The following is a 25,424-nucleotide window of genomic DNA, read 5'->3' on the forward strand; positions in this document are numbered from 1 at the left end:
GGGGGGGGGTTCGGCAAGGTGTAGATATTACTGCCAACCCAAAAAACCTATCATGGCTCTTGAAGCTACCTGTCCTAAGAAAAGCAATCAATAAATAGGAAAACTTGTATGTAACTTGTGAATAAAAACACTTCTAGAAAAATATTACTACTTTTATTGATCTTAAAAAAAGTAAGTAAAAACAGTCTTGCTTGCTGTATAAACACAGCTTCCAGGCAATTCCCTCACGCTAACCCTTAACCCAGTTTTTTTTCCAATTCGTGACACTATTCTATAAAAAAATCAGAGTTTGCTAAAATGCTATGGATAAGAAAATAAACATTAATCAGCAAGGAAATTACTATTATTTTTGTCTTTAAATATTTCTGACTTGTGAATATTAATTATAAAACATTTTTCTTTGACCCCTTCAACCTTACTACACAGTAATATTTAATAAAGTGTTTCCATTTCCAAGACTGAAAACAGGCATTTGTAGTCATTCAGTGTGAAAATGAGTCAAATAATAGAAACATGTTCTTACTCATGACTTTAATATTTTGTTCTGAAGAGGCCAAAAATCTTATATATTTGGATTCATTGGGGATATTCAATCTATGACAAGCCAGAACAAGAGACAATTTTATCTAATAGCACTTCTGGTAGAGACTTTGGGGGAAAAAGTGTCTTATTGATATCATTAGAAAAGTTTAAGAAAGATAAATAGATCCAAGTGGATTTTTTTAAAAGGTGCTTGGAAACATTTTTGCAATTCATGTTAGAAATCAGGTTCCAACTTGTATTCACTCACACAAAGAGCATATGAAGATATTTCACACATTATATTTATGTAATTTATAGGAAATTCCACTTATATTTAGATGACTTTCCTGGCAATAGGACGTAAAGTTTCCTGTAATATACACTTCTATTAGATGCAAACTGATAAAGATCTCAGGAGGGATTGATAAAAGCAACAAAAAGCAGATTCACAGTGAATGAAAGCACGACACCAATATGAAAACTTGCCTTGCTTTTCTTAAGTTTAAAGAACTAAATTAAGTCAAATTATTATTTTAATCTTCAGTTTTTATTTGTAACTAAATAGTAGGGTGCAGTGAAAACATTTCCTGTGCATTTATTATGTAAAGGCACTATTTTCTATTTAATATAGTAATATTGTAAAACAATTATTTTTGCAACTTTGAGTTTAAGTAACATGGCTAGCAGAGACACTAACTGAATCTAAAGCATTCATTCTCTCTTTACCATATCAATTCCAACACACTCATAACATATATAAGCATGCATATATGCTCAAAACAAATATGCATATATGATATATACATGCATATACACAGACATTAAAAAATTAGGTCAAGTTATTTTAAATCAAATTATATAAGTGACATTTAGGTGAGACTTGCCCAAGTTTATCTTCAAAATTTTTTTATGCTTGGGTAATTTTCTGAATTAATTGTCATCATTTCTGCATTTCAATTTAAGGTAATCTATAAAACTATATTATTATAAAGGATTCAATGACCTTGAAAGAGAAAACAATGGTGGTGCTTTCTGGAACTACATATAAACAAGATATTTCTGATATGATAAGATTATACATATGCAGAGGTAAATGTTTAATTTATTTCATTTCAGAATTTCAGCACTCGACTGTTGTGAAATATATTATGCATGAAAAGTATGTTTTGTTTCTAGAGAAATATGCAAACAGTTCTGAAATATTCAGTATCCCCAAAACTGGATTTAGATTTAGAGAAGAAAAAATACATTTCTAGTCAAATAGAAATCCTATTTAGTGACTTAATGAACATGTCCCTCATAAATTACTTAGCTAACTTGTAAATGAAGAAAGGACTGGGAAATCAAACAAGTAAATGTAGCACCAAAAAGGTTAAGCACTCAATTTTCTAATAAAATTTACAAGGAGCAAGTAATTTAAGACACTTACTATCTTAATCTGTAATTATAATCTCATATTCCTATATTTCACAAGTCAGGACTTCCATAAATTATTTAATTCGTATGGTGGTAAGCAAATGGGGGAGGATTTTATAATGTTTCTTTACTCATAATTTGCCCAACATCATGCTAGTAATAATGTTGCTAACAGTCATATTGGCCATCATGGTATGTAAAGCTTTTCACACAGGATATTTATGAATAAAAAAAGAAACCCAAATTTATGTATATTTATAGTTCACATATATCACCTATGTGTTAAGTATATATATATATATATATATATATACTTACATTTTGACTCCTAAAACCCTTTCACTCATTCAAATTATTTAGATGACAATTCTTTTACATAAATAATCCTATAATCAGTTCACTATGGTTAATAACATACCTTTTAAGGCCAGACACTATTATATGGAGGAGGTTTACGATTTTTTTCTGAACAAGTCTGAATCTCTGGCAGTTATTTAGCTCACAAAGCATATGTTAAACATTTGGTAATTAAGTTATTTGGGGTTTAACCAGTAGCATGTAAGTACCTCAGAAGTATCTAAATGTCAATGATTGAAGAAGACAAAAAACTTTCAGAGATCCAAACTGACCCTCAGAAAATGAGGGTCCAGAATATATTGAAGAACTGGTACAAGGACCCCTGGTCACTTTTGAATGGAGCCAGTTATCTAGAGAGGATTTTAAAATTCCCTACAGACTTTAATCCTGATAACAGGATTAAATCTCTAGGTGATTACTTTTCTGCTACTTAGTGCTAAAGCAAAGCTGTCACATTAAGGATAGAACATAAACCACAGATTTCATAAATGTGATAAGATAGCAGATCTCAGGCTCCTTTCATTCTTTACTCTCCACTCCATTTCTACTGTGATCAGCTCCTGTCCCTGGAGAAATGGTATCAAATAAATGGAACCAAATTCCAGAATTAGGAGTCTGGGGACAGGGCCTGCTATTTGTGCCCTCAGGAATGACACTTCTCTGAACTTCAGTTTTCTTATCTGTAAAATGGGGATTATGTACATATTTATGGCTCAATAAGATAACCTAAGAAGACAATGAACATGAAAATGCATGATAAATACCAAAATAGTCTATCTCAAAGTCCCACCTGTAGTCTGTGAAGTTATTTTAGGCAGAACATGGATAGACCGTTATGTAAATTTATATTAGAAATTTTATAACATTTTAATACAAATTAAATATTTATATTAGAAGAATACAAAAAATCCAATGCCTATGATATCACATATAATATACCTTAGAAACAGACTGAAGAGTTTATTTAAAAGGTGACTTGAATCATGCCTAGTACATAAAATGTAAAAAATATTTGTTGAGTAAATGAATGAGGAAAAATTTTAACTAAGTAATAGTGTAGGTCACATGCCATTGAGCTGAAGTCTGAGAAATACAGCTCTGGGAACAATAAGGTATTTATTGGGTTCACTTATCAAGCATTTATTAAACAGTAAATATTAAACATTTTTTTCAAGATGAAGTCCTGCTAACATAACTGTAATGTTAAAATATTTTTTTGAAGAGTGGGAATTCATAATAAATAAATAATTTGGGGTAAAAAGTTGACTCCCCTGTGACAAAAGGGATGAACCTAATTTCCTAACAATAATACAACAATTGTACTTATGGAAAAGTTCCTAGGGCAAATTTTGAGTTTTTTGAATTTGCTAACAAAATCCACATTATTATAATTTTAGTTAGTGAGATTATTGAAGCATCTTTTCAATTCTTCCCTCTTTTTTTCTTTCATTCCTCTTCATTTTGACACAATGTTCTTTAGTACTACAGAATTATACTACACAGCCTTCGTAAATCTATCCTAAATGTGACAACAACTTCATATCCATCTACAACACACTAATGGAATTAAAATGTTTTGGAGAAACTTGTATTTTAAAAGAAACACTGTTGGAAAATTCATGTAGCAAAATGATGTATTTGCCTTATATCTGAGATTCCACTGGTTACTACTTACATGGAAACTATTGATGAGCTCAAGAACCATGTGTAGTTCTATTATCTATGTGAATGAAGACAGGCCTCCTTTTCCTCTTTAATCTGGCTCAGGAAAAAAAAATGTCCACAATATCCCACAATTCATTACAGCAAACTTTACCGTGGTGCCTAGGATTTTTAGTTTAGTTTTTTTTTTTCTAGTATATTTTCATCTTACCTAGTTCTTCATTTTTAATATCTTTCAAATTTTGATCAGACATAGACTTTAATAGCCTGGGCTTCATCTTGTTTAGAACTCTTCAAATACTATTTTGCTCCCTTCTAAAATGCAGCCTAACTCTTCCTGATTTTGATTGAGTAAAGAGAAAGGGATTCACTTCCAACACAGGATAAGAAAATATCTAAGGCAGAGAAAATACACAAAAAACTCTTTCAAATGAGAATTATAGTACTGAAGAATACAAATGATCAATGCTGAAATCAAGCACAGAAAGAATATTCTTCAAAGTAAAATGTCTAAATATCCCAGGAGGGTTTACTTCCCAAATCTGAACTGTAGGCTTAATTTAAGTTACACATTCCCAGAATGTGCTGTATACTTTTCTGGTTGTGCTCCATACTGTCAAAATGTGTGTGTGTGTGTGTGTGTGTGTGTGTGTGTGTGTGTGTGTGATATTGAGCTTACATCAAGAAGGGTATTGTCCCCCCAAATACATCTGGTTATGACTTTTACTAATGGTGACTTCTGCCTCTTTTGAATAACTATCCATAACAATTTTTATAATTGTATGGAAAAAGTCAAAGTTTAAGTCTAAAGAGGGAATACTCTAACCACTGCTTTTAAAAACATGTTTTCATTTAATCAGATACTGCTGCACCAAAATGTAGAACTTTTCTGGGTAAACATGAGATATCTCTAACTGTCCAAAGATAACAAATGTTTCATTGAAAAGAAACATGTTGGTGCCAATCTACAAATAAATCTTTTCAAATTGGCTTGAGTCAGAATATATACATTAAATGTAAGAGTAATAAAATATGAAGGCCAATGGGGTACTGCTCACTACATTTAATACTTTACTCAGAAAAAAAAAAAAAGAATTTTACTTTTTGACTACTAAAGGGTTGAGGAGCCTTTAGAAACAACTAACCCTTTTAAGCTAGTTATTGTAAGATCAAAAATGGCAGCTGATAATTACAAAATAAAAAATAATTTTCCTTATTTTTAAAAAGTTATTGAGAGTACATAAAGATGTTTTTTCTAACAATTAGATAGGCTTTCAGTGGTTACCCATTATAGTCTATAGGTATAATATCAGTATTTTCCTTTCCAAGAATTTCTTAATATGGTGCCAAGATCTGGCTGTGGAACTTTCCGGTCATAACTATGTACTGGAACACAGCTCTGATGTCTTACTATTGGCTACTCAACCTAAAACTATAAAAGGTTCATGGTTGAAACTTGCACCACTGAAGGATAATCTATGTATGGTCTCATTTAACTCATGGATCATCATTTTGAAAGGTAAGGAAATTTCAGTTCTGGGAGATTAATATACCTACCAAGCACCATTTAGGTAACTGGAACAGGTAAGATTAAGTGCTCATGTTAGAATGCCCAAAGCCCACACCTTTTTCTGCCACACCCTACTTTCTAGTTCTCTGTAGACTGTGTTCTTACAGTATTGGAAGTTTAAAAATCAAACCTTATATTAAATAACCTCAGAAGATGCAAAACATTTCTAATGCATTATTAGTAATTTTACTACATTTTATACTCTACCAAATATTTTAAAATACCTTTCTAAGATCATAAATTTACTGTCATGACAAACAGCCAGCTAAAATATCAACTTATGAACATCACAGAGATCTCAGTGTTCTGATTACATCGTTGACTTCTCATCCCAGTAACTGCTCATTCACCTGGAAAATGCAAGAGTATCCAGCTTGCTTTGAATTTGTAATTTGCAATCCTGTTAATTAACCCTTTCTTCCCTTACTTTCCTTGTTTCCAAAAAGAACTTGAAGTGGCTTGCTAAGAACCAAGGTCACAACAGAAAATAAACGACATGTTTGCAGGATGTAGCGGAAAGGGAAAGACAAGCTAATAAACCTATTTTAAAATTTGAGTTAACATAGACCTCATCTGGTGGGAGGGAAATGACAGGATCTTGGGTTATTTTACTTAGACATAGAAATAGAATGAAAAACCAAGCAAATAAGAGGGTTAAAGTGATATGCAAAATAAAATTGTGCAATAAGTCTTTTACCTGAGCTACTGTAAATTCATCACTAGTGGAAATAGTCACACACTCCACATTAGCAAGGTAGAATAAGTAAGACTATATGTAATAAACACACTGTTTATGGAGTCAGTCTCTGTATTTCTCTCTTGGCTTTATCAAAATGCCAGGCATTGCCATGGACTGCATCTAATGGACTGCTTTTTAAAAGCAGATGTCTGATTATTACTGCACCAAACTACTTCTCCAACATTGTCCAAGACTAAGGTTCTATGTAAATAAAGAATTTACATTATAATTGGTTTACTTGAATAAGAGAACAAACCTAAAAAGTGTTTTACTGAACTCTTTCTCAGAAAGATCTTTCTTTGTTTTATACAGATATTGAACATGGCTCAATCAGTTCTTGATGAACCAAGATCACCAAGACATCAGGGAAAGGCCACTTGGTCCTAAAGACGGACAGACCTGTGTCTGAAATTCACTTTTCCTAGTGTTATAAATTGAGCACACTATTTGGTTTACTGGACATCATTAATAAGGTATGAGGAAGCCCTTCCTTTGATATTGTGAACTATAAGAGAAAAAAGAGCACTTGTGAAAGAGTACTTTGTTTTTTTATTTTAAGGTGCAAAAGTGAGTAGGTTCTGGAAAAAAAAACAGAGGTTTTAAAAGATGTTAAGTGCCCTAGAGCTTTTAAATGTGTTATACCTTGCTTTTTAATGATAAATGAATATTTCATGTATTACCATTAATATTTTATTATGTTTTCAGTTTTTCATGTCTAAATGTGTGCTTTAAATTATTTTTTCCTGAATTACTAAAAATAATTTTAGTGTGTCTTGATATGAAGGTTTGAGAATGTTAAATTACACTGTCAGTCAATGAGAGAGGACTATTTGAATTTACTGAAACAACTTTATGCTTCCTACAAGGAATTCATGTTTATAATAAGGAAGAATCTGGATTTTGGGAAACAATTATTTTTATTTTATAGTGAATGAAAGCCAGTTACTTATATAAGTGAAGCAAAATAAATGTTTCATATACTCTTAGATAATATTTTTTTAAGTGTATCTTCCTAAACATCAGTGAGTCACTCAATCACAGATATTTAAAAGCACAGACTAATCAGCAGGTTAGGGTTATTGTTTAGTGTGAAATGTGTTAAAAGTAGAAGTATTTATTCTCCTGAGGTCATGAAAAGATATTTAAACAAGGTGTTTAGGACAGGAAGAATGTTTCCAGGAAAGGCAGGCCATAATCTTTCCTTTAGTTATGTTTTTGTAAAATGGCCCATAAAAAAGACTTGGTTTCATCTGCATAGAGACTGTAGAAACATTTCAGTGTCTGTATCTTGTATTTGTAGCCGTGCCATTTATATCCTAAAAGCTCAATCTTGCTGTTTCTAATTATTTTTTGAATAAACTGTCAAAAATAGTTAGGTTTATCAACCTAAAGAATGTTTGTCTGGTCTCAGAGAGTATAGAGAATAAAATGTTTCTTGAACAGAAGTATGGAATTCATTTTCTTATCAAAAGTAGAAGCATTATGCTGAGAGTGTATCCTGACAAGTATATATTAGGCATTATAAGCGACGGATTTAAGGACCTCCTGGTCATTTGGAGAAAGACAATCCTTTTATTGTGCTGGCAAAAATGCTTTTGATTTCCTGCCATTAAACCTAAGTGCCAGTGGAGGTTTGAGCAACGTTGAAATAGTTCTAGACAATATACTCTTTAACAGAATAATACATATCTGTGAGAGTACTTTTTGTTTCCTAAGGAGATGAAAAATTACATGTTTCTTTATCATATGTGAGGAATGTGCATAATTATCTCCTCCTGGTGAGATATAAATTTTTCTATCTACTTTAAACATTCTACATATTTCTTGCCTAGAAAGCCAATTTTATCAATTGTGAGGGGGGAGAAAAGCCCAGAAGAACCCCTACTAATTTCTGCTAAATTAAATGGTAGTTTCATGGAGAAGTTTTCATTTAATTTATATGATCAGACTGTGTTAAGTAGAACCAGACTATGAGGTTAAACATTTCCATATGTTACAAAGGCTCAGAACTTTTCCTGAAAGGAGACACCATTCTGAACTCAGACATTACCTGCTGCTTCCAGAAATGGCTGTAAAGGCCTCCCTCTCCCCAGCTCCATGTGTCACAGGCAAGCACACAAAGGACAGACTGTCCCCTGGCACTTCCTATCCCCTGGGAGGGTGCCTACCTCTGCCGCACTCCTGGACTCCAATGCCACCAGATTTTATTACCAGTCATTGCTACCTGCCTTCATCCTCTGTGCATGGAATGAAGAATAAGGTAAACGCAGGGAAAGAAGACAATATTAACAAAACTCTGGAGATCTGGGTCCTCGGTTAGAGTCCCCCCTAAGCCCTACAAATACTTTACAACTCACCCCTTGATGATACGAAATTTTGGTGACTACAAACATCCCCTCTTCATTTTGTGCTCCAGAAGTCTGGGAGACCTCAGTAAGTCATGAAGAATCCTAATTTCAAATCCAAAGAATCCAAAGTGATGATAACAAAAAAGAATAATTAATACCTGAACAAAGGTTATTCGACAATGGATAAAGATTTGTATACCTTCCCTTCCTCGGGGCTTTGTTGACATGAATTGTGAACGTCGTCTTCTCTTACTAATTTTCCAGGCCAGGATGTCAGTCCTTTGATTTGGCCCCAGACCAAGTCGCCAACATTGAACGTCCTTGGCCTATAATGTATCAACTCATTTGAAGAGGGGGAGTCTGGATTCCTTAGGTCATCTTCACTACTAATACTTTTAGCGTCTGAAGGGCTAGGCACACACCCATTAATGCTTTTGGCATTAAAGTCTCCATTGTAATGGATGTAGTCTTTGACCAGAGAACTTTCCAAACTGTTTGAGGAACTTGGGGACTGCTCCTCTAGGACTAGATCTTGCTTTGTGGTGCTCAACAGTTCTCCAAATCCCCGACTCTGTAGAGTTCTGTTACCATTAATATGTGCACATCGTTCCACAGTGTTCTCTAGTCTCTCCTTAAAACTCATCATAGTTCTTTTGTAATTATTATACCTGAAATTTTCCTCCAGAATTTTATCCCCTTGACAGTTCCTTGGCGGTAACAGTATTGGGTGCTGTTCCCCAGGCAGAAATGGCAGTGTAGAGACATTGTTGGGCCTTTCATTACAAGGACTACTGTGGATATGGCCTGGATGGTCTAAAAATTCCTCACACTTCCACCTGTTTCGCTCGCCTCCAGGGCTTTGTTCCCCATCCCACTGTTTTTTGGATGTGTGACAACTTGCTGACTTGAAATATTCAAACCCATCTCCTTCGCTGGAGTTTTTCCCATGGTCCAGGCTCCTGGGCAGCCGTGCCCCTCTCGCATTTCTCAGCCTACTATCATGATCGACGATGCCCATGTTTCGTCCATGAATGACCGCACTGACAGCACTGGGGAGACTTAATGGGTCGCCAATCGAGGCAGTGAAGGCACTCATGGCACTCAGAGCTGGAATGGGGCTGATCTGAGTTGTACTGTTGACTGCAGTGGTAATGACCACCTGCATTCCTTTGCTGGCTGCATCAATGACTGCTTTGTAAATGGCATCTACAGAAGCATCACCTTGGCCACTCATAATGAGGCCATCCTTCACCTGCTGGCCAAGGGATGGGTCAATCCTAGGTTGCAACTCACAAGATGCCTCCTGGAAAGGTGGAAGTGTAGTGTTTGGATTCTCAGGAAGTGCTGTGAGCCCTGGTTGAGTGCTTATTCTTTTGTTTAGGAGAGCTGCATCCTCCTGCATTCTCACCTTAAAGACAAGGATAAGAATTCATGTGACACAGAAACATTTTAAACGTTTTTAAAAAGAAAGACCACAATTTTAAAATTTACTAAGAGATAAGCAAATCTAACAAGGAAGGAAACATCATGAAAGAACAAGATTCAAAAATGAAACCAAAAGTCACTATAGAAAAAAGTGTATGTCTTGATTATATTTGGGTACTATTTCTTTGGCTGAAATCATTCAATATTAAAAAAAATTACCATTGCTAACCATGCTTTAGAAAAATTAAAATTGAGAAGATTGAATACAAAATGTTTTCATGTGATGAATCCACATCGTATTGTTACAGATTTTGTAAATTGGGACTTAAAGGGATGAACAAGTCAGTCACTTTTGCTCAAAATGCAAAAGGAACCAGACTTTGAAAGTGATTTCTCATTCCTATGGAATTACACTATCAGATAAAACAAAGTAAGATACACACACATACACTCCTTTCTTAACAGTAATATATTTCTAGTATGATACTAAGTTTTTGAAGTCTTCAGATAGAACACCCACTTTTCAACCTTGCTAGGCTACCAGTGGAGGACACTTCCATGTTGTCAATAGTGATGATGGTTCTCTATAGAAGAGATTCCCAATTGGGAAGAAGGGGGAGGGAAGAGTAGACTATCACTGCTCAGCATAGGAAGGATGAGTACAGTTCGAAAGTTTCTAAAGCATGGTTAGTGTGGTAATTTCATCCTCCTCTTCTAATAATTTTTGCTCCAAACTTTATTCATCAATTACTATCTTCCTGTCTTTACTTCTTGTACCTCGACCTATTTTCTTGCCATTATCTTCTATCTACACCTACCAGACAAAATCTCAGTCTTGTATCAATTTAACTATCTGCCTTATCTATAAAGGATGTTTGAGTGATATTGGAATTTATGACTTCTAAGTCATTGGTAGGGCCTTATTACTCCCTCAGTTCTGTGATCCTCAACTGTGCAAATCTTCATCCACTTCTTCAAGCCAACTGCTACAACAAGCCAGTTGTTTGGTATGCTATTCTTAGTAAATCACCTTACTTAACAGAGAAAATAGAGTTCAACTTTAGAAATAAAATTATATAGTTCTACCTAATTTTTTATTTACTAGATAAGTGTATGTACTATAACATATCTAACTATTTCCTTATTGATGGATGTTTAGTTTCTATTTTTAACAGTACAAATCATGTTATAACGAGTATACTGGTATGTGTCCTTATTTTTTAACGAAGATTCCTTTAAATAGAGACATAGAAGTTAAACTCCTGCCATCAGAAGTTACATCCATTAAAAAAAATTCCATAAACTCCTAAATTAGCCTACAAAAGGATATATAATCAAATCAAGAGTATTATCTAAAAGAATCCATATCTCCATATCCTTGTCAACAAGGATTATAATCAATCTGCTAAACAACAATATCATAATTTTTATAACTGATTGTTCTTTTCATGTGTTTAACTGATTATTCTTTTCATGTGCTTATCAATAATTTATTACCTTTCATTTTGAACTGTTAATAGTTATTGTTTATTTTTCTAATCAATCATCTTTTATCTCCCTGATTTATAGACTTATTTTATATTATCAGTGTCAATTATTATGTAATACACAAATATTTTCTGCCAGCTTGCCACTTTAACTTTCTTTAGAAGTTTTGTTTGATCATAAAGAGATTTGCAGGTATTATGTATTCAAGTTTTAGACTTTTTTTGACCTATTGGTTTTGTGTGTTGCTGATAGAGCATTCTCTAACCCAGAATTATTTCTGAAAAGTTTCTATATGACTTCCTATATTTATTTCATGTTACTCTCTCAGAATTTATTTAGTTTGTAGCACTAAAGGAAGACCACATGTCTGAATCCAAGGAGATGTAAGAATTGGAGCTGGAGATCAAGATAGGTTAGGCAAATTAAGGATGTGGACATTAATTATGAGAGCCAAAGTATTTAAAGGGGGAATGTGATCGGTTCTTACTAGCAGCTCCAAAAGAACCACTGAGATTGTTTATCAAAATAAAATAAACTCACACAAAATAATGGTATAATTTAACAATATTCACTACTGAGAAATAATAGTAAACAAAGGTAAACCAGCACATAACTTCCCTCTTGTCTCGTCCCTTGAGTGAAGCATTTAATAAACCTAGACATTGTTTTCTACTAAAGTAACCCAGGAAAGGGGAGTACCTGAAAGTTCTGAAACAGACAAGCCATGGGGTTATTGTTAGCTGGGCAAGGAATTGTGGACTGTCCTTGAAATGTCTGTAGATTCTGGTACCCCTGAAGAAGTTGCTGTTGTTGCTGATTTGGAGGAAACATCTGATTGTTGTTTAACAGCGACTGTAGATGTGTCAGTTGATGGTTATTCAAAGTATTGTTTATTGAGGACATGTCACCTATAGTTTGAAAAACATAAAATGTAAGTCAATGCAATTCTTTGGAGATCCTATGCCTATCTTTGTACCTAAGGAATCCTGAAACAAAATCTAAAATCTATATTTATAAGGTAATTTTTTTTCTCTTTTTCTCCTTAAAGTTTTACTAGTGGGTAAGGAAAAAGTTTTATTATTTGATTTTGTCTTTCATCATTGGCTTTTATGATTTTGTAACATGGAAAGACTGCTTTTTCTATGTCCTATCCACTAGCCAATCCTTAGATTCAATGTCATATAATTCCTTGAAACTCTTTTTATTAGAGCACCTACAAATAAAGGCTGATGTTAGTCTTAAGACATTTTAGCAATCTAAGTATTTTACCATATGATTAAACTAAGTGGGTATGGACAGGCTGTAACAACAAATATTTGCTCTCAAGCCACAATAATCTATAAATACCACCAAATGAAAATTGGCTGGGTCTAGAAATAAGTATTTTGTTTTTAAGTGAAAGGTTGATCACTAAAATTACAATTATAAAGAAACCAAAACAATTAGTTGGCATAATCATTAAAACTAAACACAGTATGTAATCAGATGGGATTAATAACTAAATTTAAATAAAAATTAATTTAAAAAATTATCCTTAGAATACCATAGAAATTGTTCTGCAACTTGAAATACATACATCTATAATGCCATTTAGATTATTTAATTATTCTGAATTCAATGGCAAATAGAACTAATTATACTGCATCAAATCCATAAAAATCTGGAAACAGTGTTTTAAAAAAACTGGCATTTCCTTAGTAATATCATACATATGTCTGTATTTCCAGACATTATGGACACATCTCTGTACTCAATATTATAATTACCTCCACTAATCAGTTGATTGTACATGACATTATTTTCTAACTTTTTTGTGATTGAGTAATCTCCATGAAGATTTCAAGTTACAAGTTAATACGGAGTAATACTAAGAAAATCTAGCAGTAGCTACTGGGTCTGTATCCTTGAATTTGGGCCTTTAACTCTGAATATTTTTATGTCTTGTTTCTTATTTTGCTGGATAAGCACTTATTTTTGTTTATTAAGGGATCACCTGGAAAAACACACTTCCTTGAACTATTTCCATCCACAGTGCAGCTGCTCATACTAACCCTGTGATGCCACACCAACTAAAATTCAAATAAAAGTTATTTTAAAGATGTGCCTGTGCTTTATTATTGGAGAAGTAAGACTCTACTTGGCTTAAGAGAGTGATGGGTAGGTTAGGTTTCGGTGGCATCAGAATTAGAAGGTAAGAGAAAGCAGATTAAGATATTTAGTATTGCTAGAACAGGGGCAAAGGAAAAAGTCATTTTCATGTTTGTATCACTATGGTTGTGTGTGGGTGTCATTATATTTAGTTCCTTAAGCAACTGTGACATAACAAAAACATTTTAAAAATAGTGTGACAAAATGGAGTTTTTAAAAAGAAAGTAGAATTAGAAAAACGTTTCTTTTGTAAAAATCTGTGAAAAAATTTAACTTACCAAGCAGACCTGTCCCCAGTAGAGGGTTAAGTAGCTGTGGCACCACAGAGTTACTGTTGAGTTTAGCTGGACCAGGTGTATTCCCAGCATTATTAGATATATTCAGCAATGTTTCTGCCATTGACACCACTGCTGTCCCACCAAGTGTTGAGACAGTCAGTGCTGCCACTGCTGATGATGTAGTGGTTGTGGTAGTGGTTGCCTGGGAGGAAGTTGCTATGGAAACCTCTGGATGATTAGCGGTGTTGGCCGATGCCGAGTTCAGGACACCTCCCAACAGCTGGGGATTCAAGGCCATTAATCCTGAGGCCCCAGTGACAGCTGGGAGGAACAGGGGGTTAAAAGTAGTGTCACTGCCTGCAAAGCTTGGTATAGGGTTCCCCAGGGGGTTGGTTAAAAGGGTCTCAGCTTGACTGTTCTCTGACTGATTGCTTGGCAAATGGTCTGGTGGGGCTGTCCTCTGTGTTAATGAGGGTAAAGGGGTATTTTGCTGTTGCAAAAGATCTGAGATGGTCAGATTGAAAGATGGCAGGGGAAGCATGGCAGCTGCTTGGGCTTGGTTCTGAAGCAGGGCTGCTAAGAGCTGAAGGTGAACAGGTTGCAATACCTGCCCATCCATGTCACTGGAGAGAAAAGCTAAAGCAGCGTTTACATTCGGGTTGAGAAAACCTAAAGGGTGGAGGTTGATCTCAGACTTGCCTTCTCCTGCTGAAGGCTGGAGGATATTTAATAGATTCTGGTTTAGGAGATGCTGTTGATTCACTGGCAAAGAGATAGGTAGAGAACTGAGGAGGCTGGGGTTCAAGGGGTGTGGAAGATGGTTGTTTGAAGTGCTGTTGGATGGAAAATGAAGTGCGTGCTCCTGGCCAACAAAAGGAAAATCACTCCCAATGGGCAGCTGACTCTGCAGTGGGTTTCCAGCTGCGGTGGCGACTATGACACCATCTTGAAGGACAGACGTTGTCTTTGTGATGGCAGGGTGGTTGGTGCCGGCTATGGCTATGGAGGATGATGGTCCCGAGCCGCCTACAATGAAGAAAAAGAGACACTTATTAATTACGGATGTTAAAGAAAACAACCCCATAAGAGTACACCAAGTTACAATTCCATTAATTCATTACATGTACCCTTTATTGATTTTAATCAGATTAAAATTGTAAGCAGAGACTTTTGAAATTTGTGAATAAAACTTAAATTTCACTTTATACTTTCTAATCTCCTTGAAAAGAAATATATTGTGGAAGTTCAGCATGTTGGGAAATAGCTGTAACTATCATGTAACTTGCTATTTACAGTTAGAAAGTGAAGGTTAGGGACTCTGTTGTAGTTCATTCAATTTGGAAGATAAAAAAAAAGCCTTCATTTTTCATATTGTATTTTTTCATAAAAAAGTTTTTGTCTTTATAATACTGGCATATGTTTTCAGTGGGAATAAGCTACAATGATCTTGAATATGTAAAATGGAAAATAAAGAGTCCCTATGGAGATAGCAAACAATATTTTGGTGTGTAGTTTTCTGGCTTTCCCACCTATATGGAGTTACATATGTAGATTTATATGAGTGTGTGTCTATATACAATTTTAAAAAATGAATACATTTAAAAAAAAATACAATAATGCTGTTATATAACTTTTTTCATTTATGAATATTAATGTGAATATTATTCCATGTTAACTAATGTTACCTCCAAAGCTATTTTGCTATGTTAACTCCAAAACTATGATCTATGATACCATAATTGACCATAATTGAATCAATACACAATCATGGATATGACTGATTGATTTTTACTACTGGAAGCAACTCTAAGGTAAACCTTCTTATTAAAGTAACTTTGACAACTTGTTCAATTATTTTTTCAGGACAAATTCTTAAAAGTAGAATTCCAGGACAAAAGGAATTTCTTATTTTAAAAGTTTGGGATATGGATTGTCTAGAGAAGTTTATCATACATATTCAATTTACATTTCTATAAAGTATTTTAACAGTATTTATTTTGCTCACCAACACTACGATTTATCATTATTTTAAAGTATTTGTTACTCTGATAGCATGAAGATACAGTATACTAATGAGATCTTAAGTTACATCAGTTTTCACTCAAATAACATGCTTTTTCTTGAAAGTCTTATTCTAGAGATGAAAATTCTGGCAATTTAATAATTAAAAATATAAAATTTCAGTTGTTGGTTACAATTGCTTTAGTTGTTCTAAATCCAAGTTTTACAGTAGAATTACCAGAGAACTTAAAGAAAAGAGCAAAGCACCAAAGTCTGGACCCTACCCCAGGCCTGTTAAAAACCACTTCTTGGGGTATAGCCTATGTAGTGGTATTTTCTGAAATCATCCCTTGTGATCCATATGCAAAAACGGTGATGTGGGGAGGGCAAGAATCACATTCCCTTGAAAAGAAGCCTGTAATCAGTGTTTGCAGAAGTCTTCCCCTAAGGAGATGCACTGCTTTATGTAATACATACAATTAGCAGATATTTTTCTCATAAGCATATGCATTTAACTTTATATTGGATTATCAAAAATGTATATGATATAATAAATAATACCAATTTTACTGAAAATCAAAAACAATACAAACACTGCTGCTATGTCACCCATCATAACAAGCTTTGTATTTGCCCACATTACCATTGAGGCCTTACCTAAATACACAGAGATATTTCCATAGTTACCATGGTCATGCACATATAAGTTTTATTCTTAGTATTTTCTACTTATAGGATAACAAAAGGATTCTTCCTTTTTGACAGGTGGACTTTACATTAATTTAAGGAACCATTCTGACAAGTGGTTTGACATTTATCTTTTTAGTATTCATTATTATATATAACACAAGAATGAACATCTTTCTGCACATGATGCTTTCTTCTCTAGGATTTTTTTCCTTAGGAAAAATTCCATCATTGGCATGGTTGTTGTGAGAACCAAAGATCAATAAATACTTCTGTAAAAATTTGTCCATTTAAATAAAGGGAGTTACCACTGTGAACATTAGTAGTGGTAGTTAGTAGTGGTGACAGAATAATGATAGTAAATTTAGATTAATGCAGCCAACAAAACTTTTAGACTATTTCAATAGCAAGCTTGCAATTTTTCCCAGCTGTCATGGTCTGCATTTCTTTTTAAAATTCTCAGTGTTTCATTTGAAGAATGAGATTTTTTTTCTAAAAATACCCACTTTGAAAATTATAAATATTTATGAAATATTAGCATGAAGTAATGACTTTGCTTCTAAGACTAGCATAAGAAGACATACCAAATGCTGAAGTAGGCATATGGCATACACTTCTTTAAATATTAATTTGGATTTGTAATAAAATATGAATACCCTAAACATTTCACTGCTTCTTAAATCTTGCTGCTCTTTCTATAGATACTTGTTTCATTTGCATTTGGAGACTGTCTTTTAAAACGAAGCTAATAAAAAGTCTCATTTACTAGAAATCACTCTTTGGGCCTTTTCCCCCTATGTGTTAAATAATGGGTGACATATTTAAATATACAGATCACCATTCCTCTAGCCACAGTCAGAACACATTTTCAAAATTCTCTAGCATGAACATGGCAAGATTTTGTAGATGAAGGATTTAACTATAGGTTATTACTATTTTTTTAATCTCTATTTTGTAAGAGAGACACATTCATATTTAGAATACAAGGCAGTAGCTATTTGAGAACATTATTCTACAAGTTCTCTCCACCCAAATATTGTCGAGGAATGATACTGAAGAAAATAGTCTCTATGGGTGTATTTTTGGGTTACAAACAAGATGTTAGGAATACCACAAGCTTGTTAAGGGTAACATGTAGATCAGTATCTATTTTTTTTCCCTCTCTAATTTTCAACACATCAATTCAACAGGCATACTCTGTTGGACAAAAGGATAGAAAGATACCAAACAAATAAACAAACCCCACCAAACTCAGAGGTTAGGCAAAGTTAAACAGACAGATATTCTGATCTCCTTTTCCTCTTGAAAGCATATATTTATTGAGAGCTTATTATGAACCAGTAAATTTTAAGCTCTTTTCCTATAGTTAATGTAATTTATAACACTTTTCCTATAGTCATTGTAATTATAACACAATATGCTATGAGTTATAACAGAGACAATGAAACTAAAGGTGTCAGGAAATTATGCAATTGAAACACTTAGGCCTTTTGATCTGGGATTTGAGAATGAAAAAGCGATAGAAAGGAATTCTAAGTGTAAGCAAACTAATTTTAAAAAGACAAGGAGATAATAAAGTGTAATAGATTTTGGTGTATTCTCAAAACCAAGAAATATGACTGCAAATTTATGTGTTTCTTTATCACACACCTTGTCCTTACATGGTCAAACCTGCTGTCTTGGACAAGGAATGAGTAAGTTTGAAAATATTTTCTAAACTCTTAAGGGAAAAGATAATTTCCTTCTGTTTTTCTAAGACCCGAAACAGTCTCTATCACATACTTGGCAGACAGAAAACTGTTGGTTGAGAGAATCCATTAAGAAGTTCATAAAACTTGCACTCTTTCTAGGAATTGATTGAGTGTGAGCATGTAGAAAGGGAGAAATTACCACATATATATGGAGAAAGTGAAAGGTAATAATAAAATGTAAGGACAGGAAAAATTGACTCTCCATTTTGGGCCAATGTTAGGAATGAGAAAAAAACTGGAAGATTACAAGTTACTTTTGAAAAGTCCTAGGTGATTCAAGGAATTAGCCACTTATAGAATATTAATTTCATCTTAAAGTACTATGAATTCAGCGTCATTCATTAATGCTTGGAGTCATTCAAAGAAACACCTGAATTTGTACGAATAAAAACTCATAGCTAGATGGCAACTGGAGATTGCTTATTTCTGAGCCACTTAATCTTGCACAGGCATTGTCTTATGAAACTTTCACAGTTCTGCATGAGAACCTTATAGTGTGTTGAAGCATGCAGGAGAAATGTTTCATTGAAGCCATTTATTTATTTTTTTTATTTTTTAGGTAAGATGTTTTGTGCTTGATCTAATGAAAGGGATAGATGCTAAGCTTTTTTTTTTTTTTTCTTTTTCTTTCCTCTTTCTTTTTTACAGCAAACAATTCACTAAAGATTTAGCACTTAAGTAACCAAGAAGCAGCCGGGAGTCTGAGTAAGTTAAGTCCTTTTGTTGGAAAAAAAAAACCTGATTATTTCACACAACCCACCAGTACCATGAATTGGCTTAATTTCTATTCTGTCTCTGTTGCTTTGAAAATAGTTACCCAAATAGTTTCTGGAATGAGATCACACTTAGACACCAGCTGGAAAGTGATATAGTCTTGTACAACGAGGAAACAAGAATGGTGGCTTGTGTAGACCTTATTTCTTGATGTGAGAAGTGCTCTTTGCATACATTTAATCCATGATGTGTGTGTATATGAGTGTGTGTGAGTGTATATAGAAAAAGCAGCAATAATTTTTTTAAAAGGATTTCCAAGGATGTTCTTTTATAATTACTAATTCCATTCCTGAGATGTTTCCTCTTCCTTATAAAAAAACAAATGGCTTTCTTCTTTATATTGCTTTCCCTGTATACCAATATTCTTTGGGAAAAGCCATTATTCATATTATGCTAAACATTTACATGGTTTAAAAATATTTTTTACATGTCTTTTTATGTGTACAAGAGAGGGCATAAAATGTCATACCAAATGAACCAATGAGGTGCCTTTAAAATGTCCTATCAGTCTGTTATCTCTCTCTACTTTTGAGTAAATACTATTTTATCCTAGAAGTTTTTCCAAATTGATACATCCAAATACTGATATTTTAGGCTATAAAATTTAAGAACCTAAGAAATGAGTCATATAAGTCACTACATTATTTTACCTTTATCATTTCTTTTGCAAAATACTTTAATTGCAAACAGGGTCAGTGTTAATCCTTAACCAAGTTCAATGCTTCTGGAGACAAGATACCATATCACATCCTAGTGAGTTTAATAAATAGAATTCATGTTTTCCATGGAAATAAGTAAAATTTTCTCTTCTGTATTTAAAGGATTAAAAAATCAATTGAAAGATAACTTTATGTCAGCTCTAGATTTTCCAGTAAGATGTAATTTTCCTAGCCTTAGCAGTGGCTTGGTAATAGTTAAAAAAAAAAAATCAATCAATCATTATTGTGCTTTAGATCTTGATGTAAATTCCTAGCATTCCTTTACCAGAAGTAGGGAGGAAGCATTAGGGACTAGTTGTTCTTTGTTATCTACAGGGAAGGAGGGAGGGCCCCAAAAATCAAAGTACTTAGAGGAAGTAGAGGGGAAAGGGCTCAATAGCAGTATCTGAGGAAGTGTTCTCCACTCTTAAAAGGGGCAACCTGCAGGGGAATAGGAAAGGACAGTGGGAATGGTATAGCTTGAATCTCTGAATATGATGGCTGAGTAGTTTTGACTATATCCAGGAGAGCAATCTTGTGGTGACAATTTCCCCCCTTAGTACACAGATTTATGCAGAATAAATGAAAAAAAAAAAAGGTAGAAAATTTTCATTGTTTACTCAGTGAACTTTTTTCCTTTCAAACAAATTATCTTTTATCACACTTCTTAATATTTGTCCTAAGGAAACACATGTTGACGAGAGATCAGGTTTCATCCTTGCTAAGATTTCTGTTGTTTGAATATGTACTCTACTAACAAAATGCTTCATCAATATTACCTCCTTATTTAATGAGCAGAGACAGCTGAGTCTCTAGATTAGTAGTTTACTTTATACCTTTCCATTGTACACGATTTTATTTGCAGTGGTAAAAGTGCGAAGTAGGTGCTCAAAAAATACTTGCTGTTGTAACTACCTCATGAATATTCTAAATGCATTTAGACCTCCTGGGGCCACAAAATCAATTGATTAGTTAGGGTATTATTTCTTGGAAATTATTTGTTTACATATGTGAGACTAGCCCTATACTGTGAGTGATAAAATCATTTCAGTAGGATTGACTGACAAAAAAAAATGGATAGGATAAAGTGGGATGGGATGGAAAGTACCAGTGTACATGTGTTAAGAGCTTGCTGTACTTGCTAGAATGTGTCTTTAGTAGACTGGAATGAAAATTAACTTCTCAATGTAAAAAAATAAAAATTGGGAAACACTGGTTTAGGATCACTCTTTTGAGTTGCTCAGCTCTGAAAGGGAGGTGTCTGGAGTTGTACTACAAGAAGCAGATCTATCAGACTATTGTGTAAAAAAGTGTTAATGTTAATGTGGAGTTGTGCAACACAACTGCTTTAGGATATCTGTGATGGCTGCTCTATATACCAGTACCCAGTGGGTCTTGGATAGATATTCCAAATTTCCTTGGTCTAGATCCAAACCCACGAGCAGCTCAGCAACTCCTTCAGACTTGTGCTGGGTAGTTCCAGTTTTAATCTGTGGAAAGACAGTTGGTTGAATGTGTAAGAAGTGTAATTCTTAGAAAAAGTTTACTCTTGTTTGGCGTTAAAACTATTTGGTGTAAGTTCCCAGATGACTTTATGATTTATTTAGTACTATATCCATGAGGAAATGAAATCTATTTTGATGAAACCCCAGGGATATTTTAAGCATTATTTTTAACGAGTTAAAATTTTGTAGAGTTAACACTACAGCCTAGAGTTTGGGTATTTTTAGAAACTGTTTCCATTTTTTTTTTCCAGACCACTGGATATTAGTAAATAGCTTAGGCACCTCCTGGAGAACTGAAGGATTTTTTAGTGGTTTTATAAGTGCACTTTATGTATTGCAATAGAATAAAATTCTTCTAATTTGCACACTGGGACAATTTATTTCTTGAAAGATACAAGATAGGCCATTGAATCATCAAACATGTCATACCACTCTGAGTTCTGTTATCACCTTTGATTACAAAGACAAAAGGTCTAAAGTCAAACATTTTAATTCCTTTTGTACATAAGAAAACATTAAATCTGGAATATGTAAATAAAGTGGTGTAACCCTGATAGTAGGAAACGTTATTAACAGTAAGGCATTGTCTGTTGTAAAAAATCTTACAGCAAAGAAGAAATGGCTCATTTTGCAAAAATTTAACTAAATGACACAGATTTTAATCACACAATTGAGAATTTAATAAAACTTTGGTATTTGTTTAGAAAACAAGAGCAGAGGGCAATGTTTACCCTAAAAGTTTTGTGTATGAGATGGGGGAATAAAAACTAGGTATTTAAAAATCTGAGTGGAACAGGTTTCATAACAACTAGTATTAATTTAGTCACAAACTTCATTCTATGTAAGACTAGAAGATTATTTCTACATAAACTTCCCATATCTGGAAAGAGTTCATTTATATAGTATAATCCACCCTTGAGATTTTATCCTATAATCTTTCAACACATGTAATTTCAGTGTAGGGAATAATTTCCCTTTATTTATTTTTAAACTGGGTCTTCTGAAAATATGTACAAAACAAACAAACAAAAAAAACACCCCCCCCAAAACCAAGTCCATTATTTTGCAGTTTTTTCCCCCAAAGTGTTCTCTTGTAGTCTCACTACTTGGTTTTCTTATACCTACCATATCAATGCCTGTAAGCTTCAATCAAATGTGTTTTATGCTGAAAGAAAACATCTTTTTCAGAGGTTAAAAATATATATAAATATTCATGAACATAAATTTATTTGTAGGTTTACTCTTGTTAGCCAATGTCTATCTTTAAAAATTAAGACAAATAAACACTTAGGTAATTTTTCTTCTGGTATAAACTCAAACTCTGCCCCTTCAAAGGATTATATTCTCATGTGGTTAGAAGAGTCGATTAAATGTTTTCTATTAGAAAAAAAGAGAATATAATAAAACATTTTAAAGTGAAAAAGTACATTTAATAACTATTATTTTGGAGTAGGTCAGTTCAGTTACTAAGTTAGCAGAGTATTAGTAAGTTTTGTTTCTTTGGAAATTGTGAAAAACCATGGGGGCATAGAAGGGATGGGTTCTCATGTGGACACTGATAGGGCTAAGTCCTTTGGAGAGGCCCAGGTTACTGGCACGTGTGTTTTGTTCCAGGTGGGCAGCAGTCAGAAGGTCAACGTGTGCTGAAACCACTTAAGTACTAAAGGTTGTTTCCAAAAATTGAAAGTTGCTTTAAATGTACACTAGTGATGGACTTCAGAACATACCTGCATTCATTAGTTTCAGTGTTTGCACTGAGAATCAGGAACTTTGGGGTTTCATTGCCAGATCCACCAGAGCTTTGCTTTAGAACTTGAGGAATGTCACCAAGTATCCTACCGGTCAGTTTCTAAATCTGTTACATGAAAATATTAAACTTTACTTGTAATTTGATAACCAAAAAGCTACTAGAAACCTGTAAACTTTACAGTGCAAAGTATTTAGAGAGCTTTAGTGGAAAGGCAATTTCAAAACACCAAGTAGAACTAATAAAGCCTGTATATGCCTAAGTTTTAGAAATTTTTTTAGGAAGCATTTTGTATCTTTTCTCTGAAAAAATACTTTATTTTTTTAAACTATCTTTACCTCCACTCCCTATATTTGAATTGTAATACATTTAAAATGTGTTGCATAGAAGTCAGATACAATCTTTTAAAAAATCAATATTTGGGTTGTTATGATAGAAAAATGCTCTTTAAGAGAAGTTTTTGAAAATAAACCACCAATCTTATTAAGCATTTTCAGAGCAGAGATCTCCTGTATTTAATTGATGTATTAATGTAACATTGTTCAGTTGCTCCTTAGGAGAGTGGAAAATGCCTTGGATTGAGAAGGAAGACACTTGAGTTCTGTCCAGACTCTATTACCAGACAGCAGTACTGAACTATGTTACCTGTGGGTCTCTTTTACCCTCACTGTGCTATCATGCATGGGTCCTCAGGACTAGCATCTGCATAGCCATTTCCTTCGAAGAGCTATGGACACCTTACCTAATAGGTAACCCACTTTTGCTTGAGTAAGTGAGGTGATACCAACTCATTAAAATAAACACTGCCAAATATGATTCACAAGGAAGGGAAGCTCTCCTGGTATTTTGAACATTTCATGTGCACTAACACCAACATTTTAAGTCACTGTATTAGAGTCCAGAAAGAGATAGTGGACTTTTGTCTAAAAAGTGCATCGATAATTTATAAACATGGCGCTAATATGCATCAATGTGCTTTAATTCATTACCTGCTGGATGGTTTTAAGGTTTTAAAAGATTTTGAAAGTGAAAGTTTTTTTTACCATTGAAAGTTTCAGATGAATACTTTATGCAGCTGGGAAGAAAATGGCTTTTAGAATGAGATAAACCTGAGTTTAAATCCTAATTTCAGCAATGTATGATCTTGAACAGTTAAGTTCTCTGAGACTCAGTTTACTCATCTAGAAAATGGGGACAGTGGTACCTTATATTTTGGAAAACCATACAAATTAGAAGCAATATAGTTAATTATCTGGCAAACAAAGTATTCAAAGATAACTAAGTAACATTTCAAAACTAGAATGTGTTTTTCTTCTACTATATTACTGCTTGATAGTAACACCTAGCAAAACCTACAGGGGTAGCTATGTCTGTCCTGTTGTCCCACTCTAAAAGCTCAGCTTTGGCACGTATTTGATAGATGAATAAATACCAGTATAAATAACTATTCAGCTAAGCAATTACAATGATAGTGTACTCACTGACATAGTTCACTACATACCAAGGAAAAAAATGGCATTAGAGACCTCTTCAATATTCAGTTCATCAGATGAGTTACATGAGTTAGTAAATTATCCATTTTCATAACCAGCTGCACATCAGATCTATATACATTAATTAGTATTTAATTTTATTAGTTTAATATTTAAAAATTTTCCTATTTACTTACTTTTTAAAACCATGCATATATTTTGTTAGCTTACACATGATTGGTCATATCCATATCATTACTGGACCCTTATTTTTGTCCCTTTCACCATTTATATGCTAATATTTGCCTTGTATTAATAAATTTCAACTTGTGTTTTGACACTCTCAGCACTGGCACTCTAAATCTGATGTTTTACAGAGATGCATAGAACAAGAAGATACAAACACATCCAAGACTATATAAAATATGTCTAAACTTGAAAATTAGAAGAAACAATATAAATAAATGTTGGTCTTTTCCTTTATAGATGAATTGAAATACATCATTAAAAAATACATACACTTTGCAATATGAACTCAGACCTGAAACAAAATAAACTGAGGTAAAGGGTATCAAGATTTAAAGATATACAATGAGACTAGAAATGTCTCATGTAAATGATTGAAACTATGTTTAATAAATATTATGTATATAAAAAAGTTACTGATTTAATATAACTTTAATCTCTAAATGCATAAGATTAAAATTTCATTTGTGTGGAATTTCTAAAATTATCTCAAAGAATATGAGTCATTGAAAAACTGGAAGCCCCTTTGGAATAAGGATCCTGTTAAACAGATTAAAAAAACAGCTTCATCAGATTACTTAAACTAGGAA

General features: G+C 33.5%; 1 protein-coding gene across 5 annotated transcripts in view; it reads right to left on the reverse strand.

The window, feature by feature from the left end:
- MBD5 (methyl-CpG binding domain protein 5) overlaps positions 1-25,424 on the reverse strand; it is a 120,014-nt gene that overhangs the window by 18,616 nt on the left and 75,974 nt on the right. For 3 of the 5 annotated variants that reach the window (XM_012727407.1, XM_012727406.1, XM_004674669.2), the window contains 3 exons: positions 13,954-14,979; positions 12,227-12,435; positions 8,814-10,022 (listed from right to left, as the gene is read on the reverse strand). In XM_012727407.1, coding sequence (XP_012582861.1) covers positions 8,814-10,022; positions 12,227-12,435; positions 13,954-14,979 — 2,444 coding nt within the window. Of the gene's footprint in view, positions 1-8,679; positions 8,717-8,813; positions 10,023-12,226; positions 12,436-13,953; positions 14,980-25,424 lie in introns of those variants that run through there. The other 2 variants (XM_012727409.1, XM_012727412.1) reach the window with 2 other exon arrangements.

This window comes from Condylura cristata, unplaced genomic scaffold (genome assembly GCF_000260355.1).
Source record: "Condylura cristata isolate star-nosed mole 26May11 unplaced genomic scaffold, ConCri1.0 scaffold00002, whole genome shotgun sequence".
In the NCBI taxonomy this organism is placed as follows: Eukaryota; Metazoa; Chordata; class Mammalia; order Eulipotyphla; family Talpidae; genus Condylura; species Condylura cristata.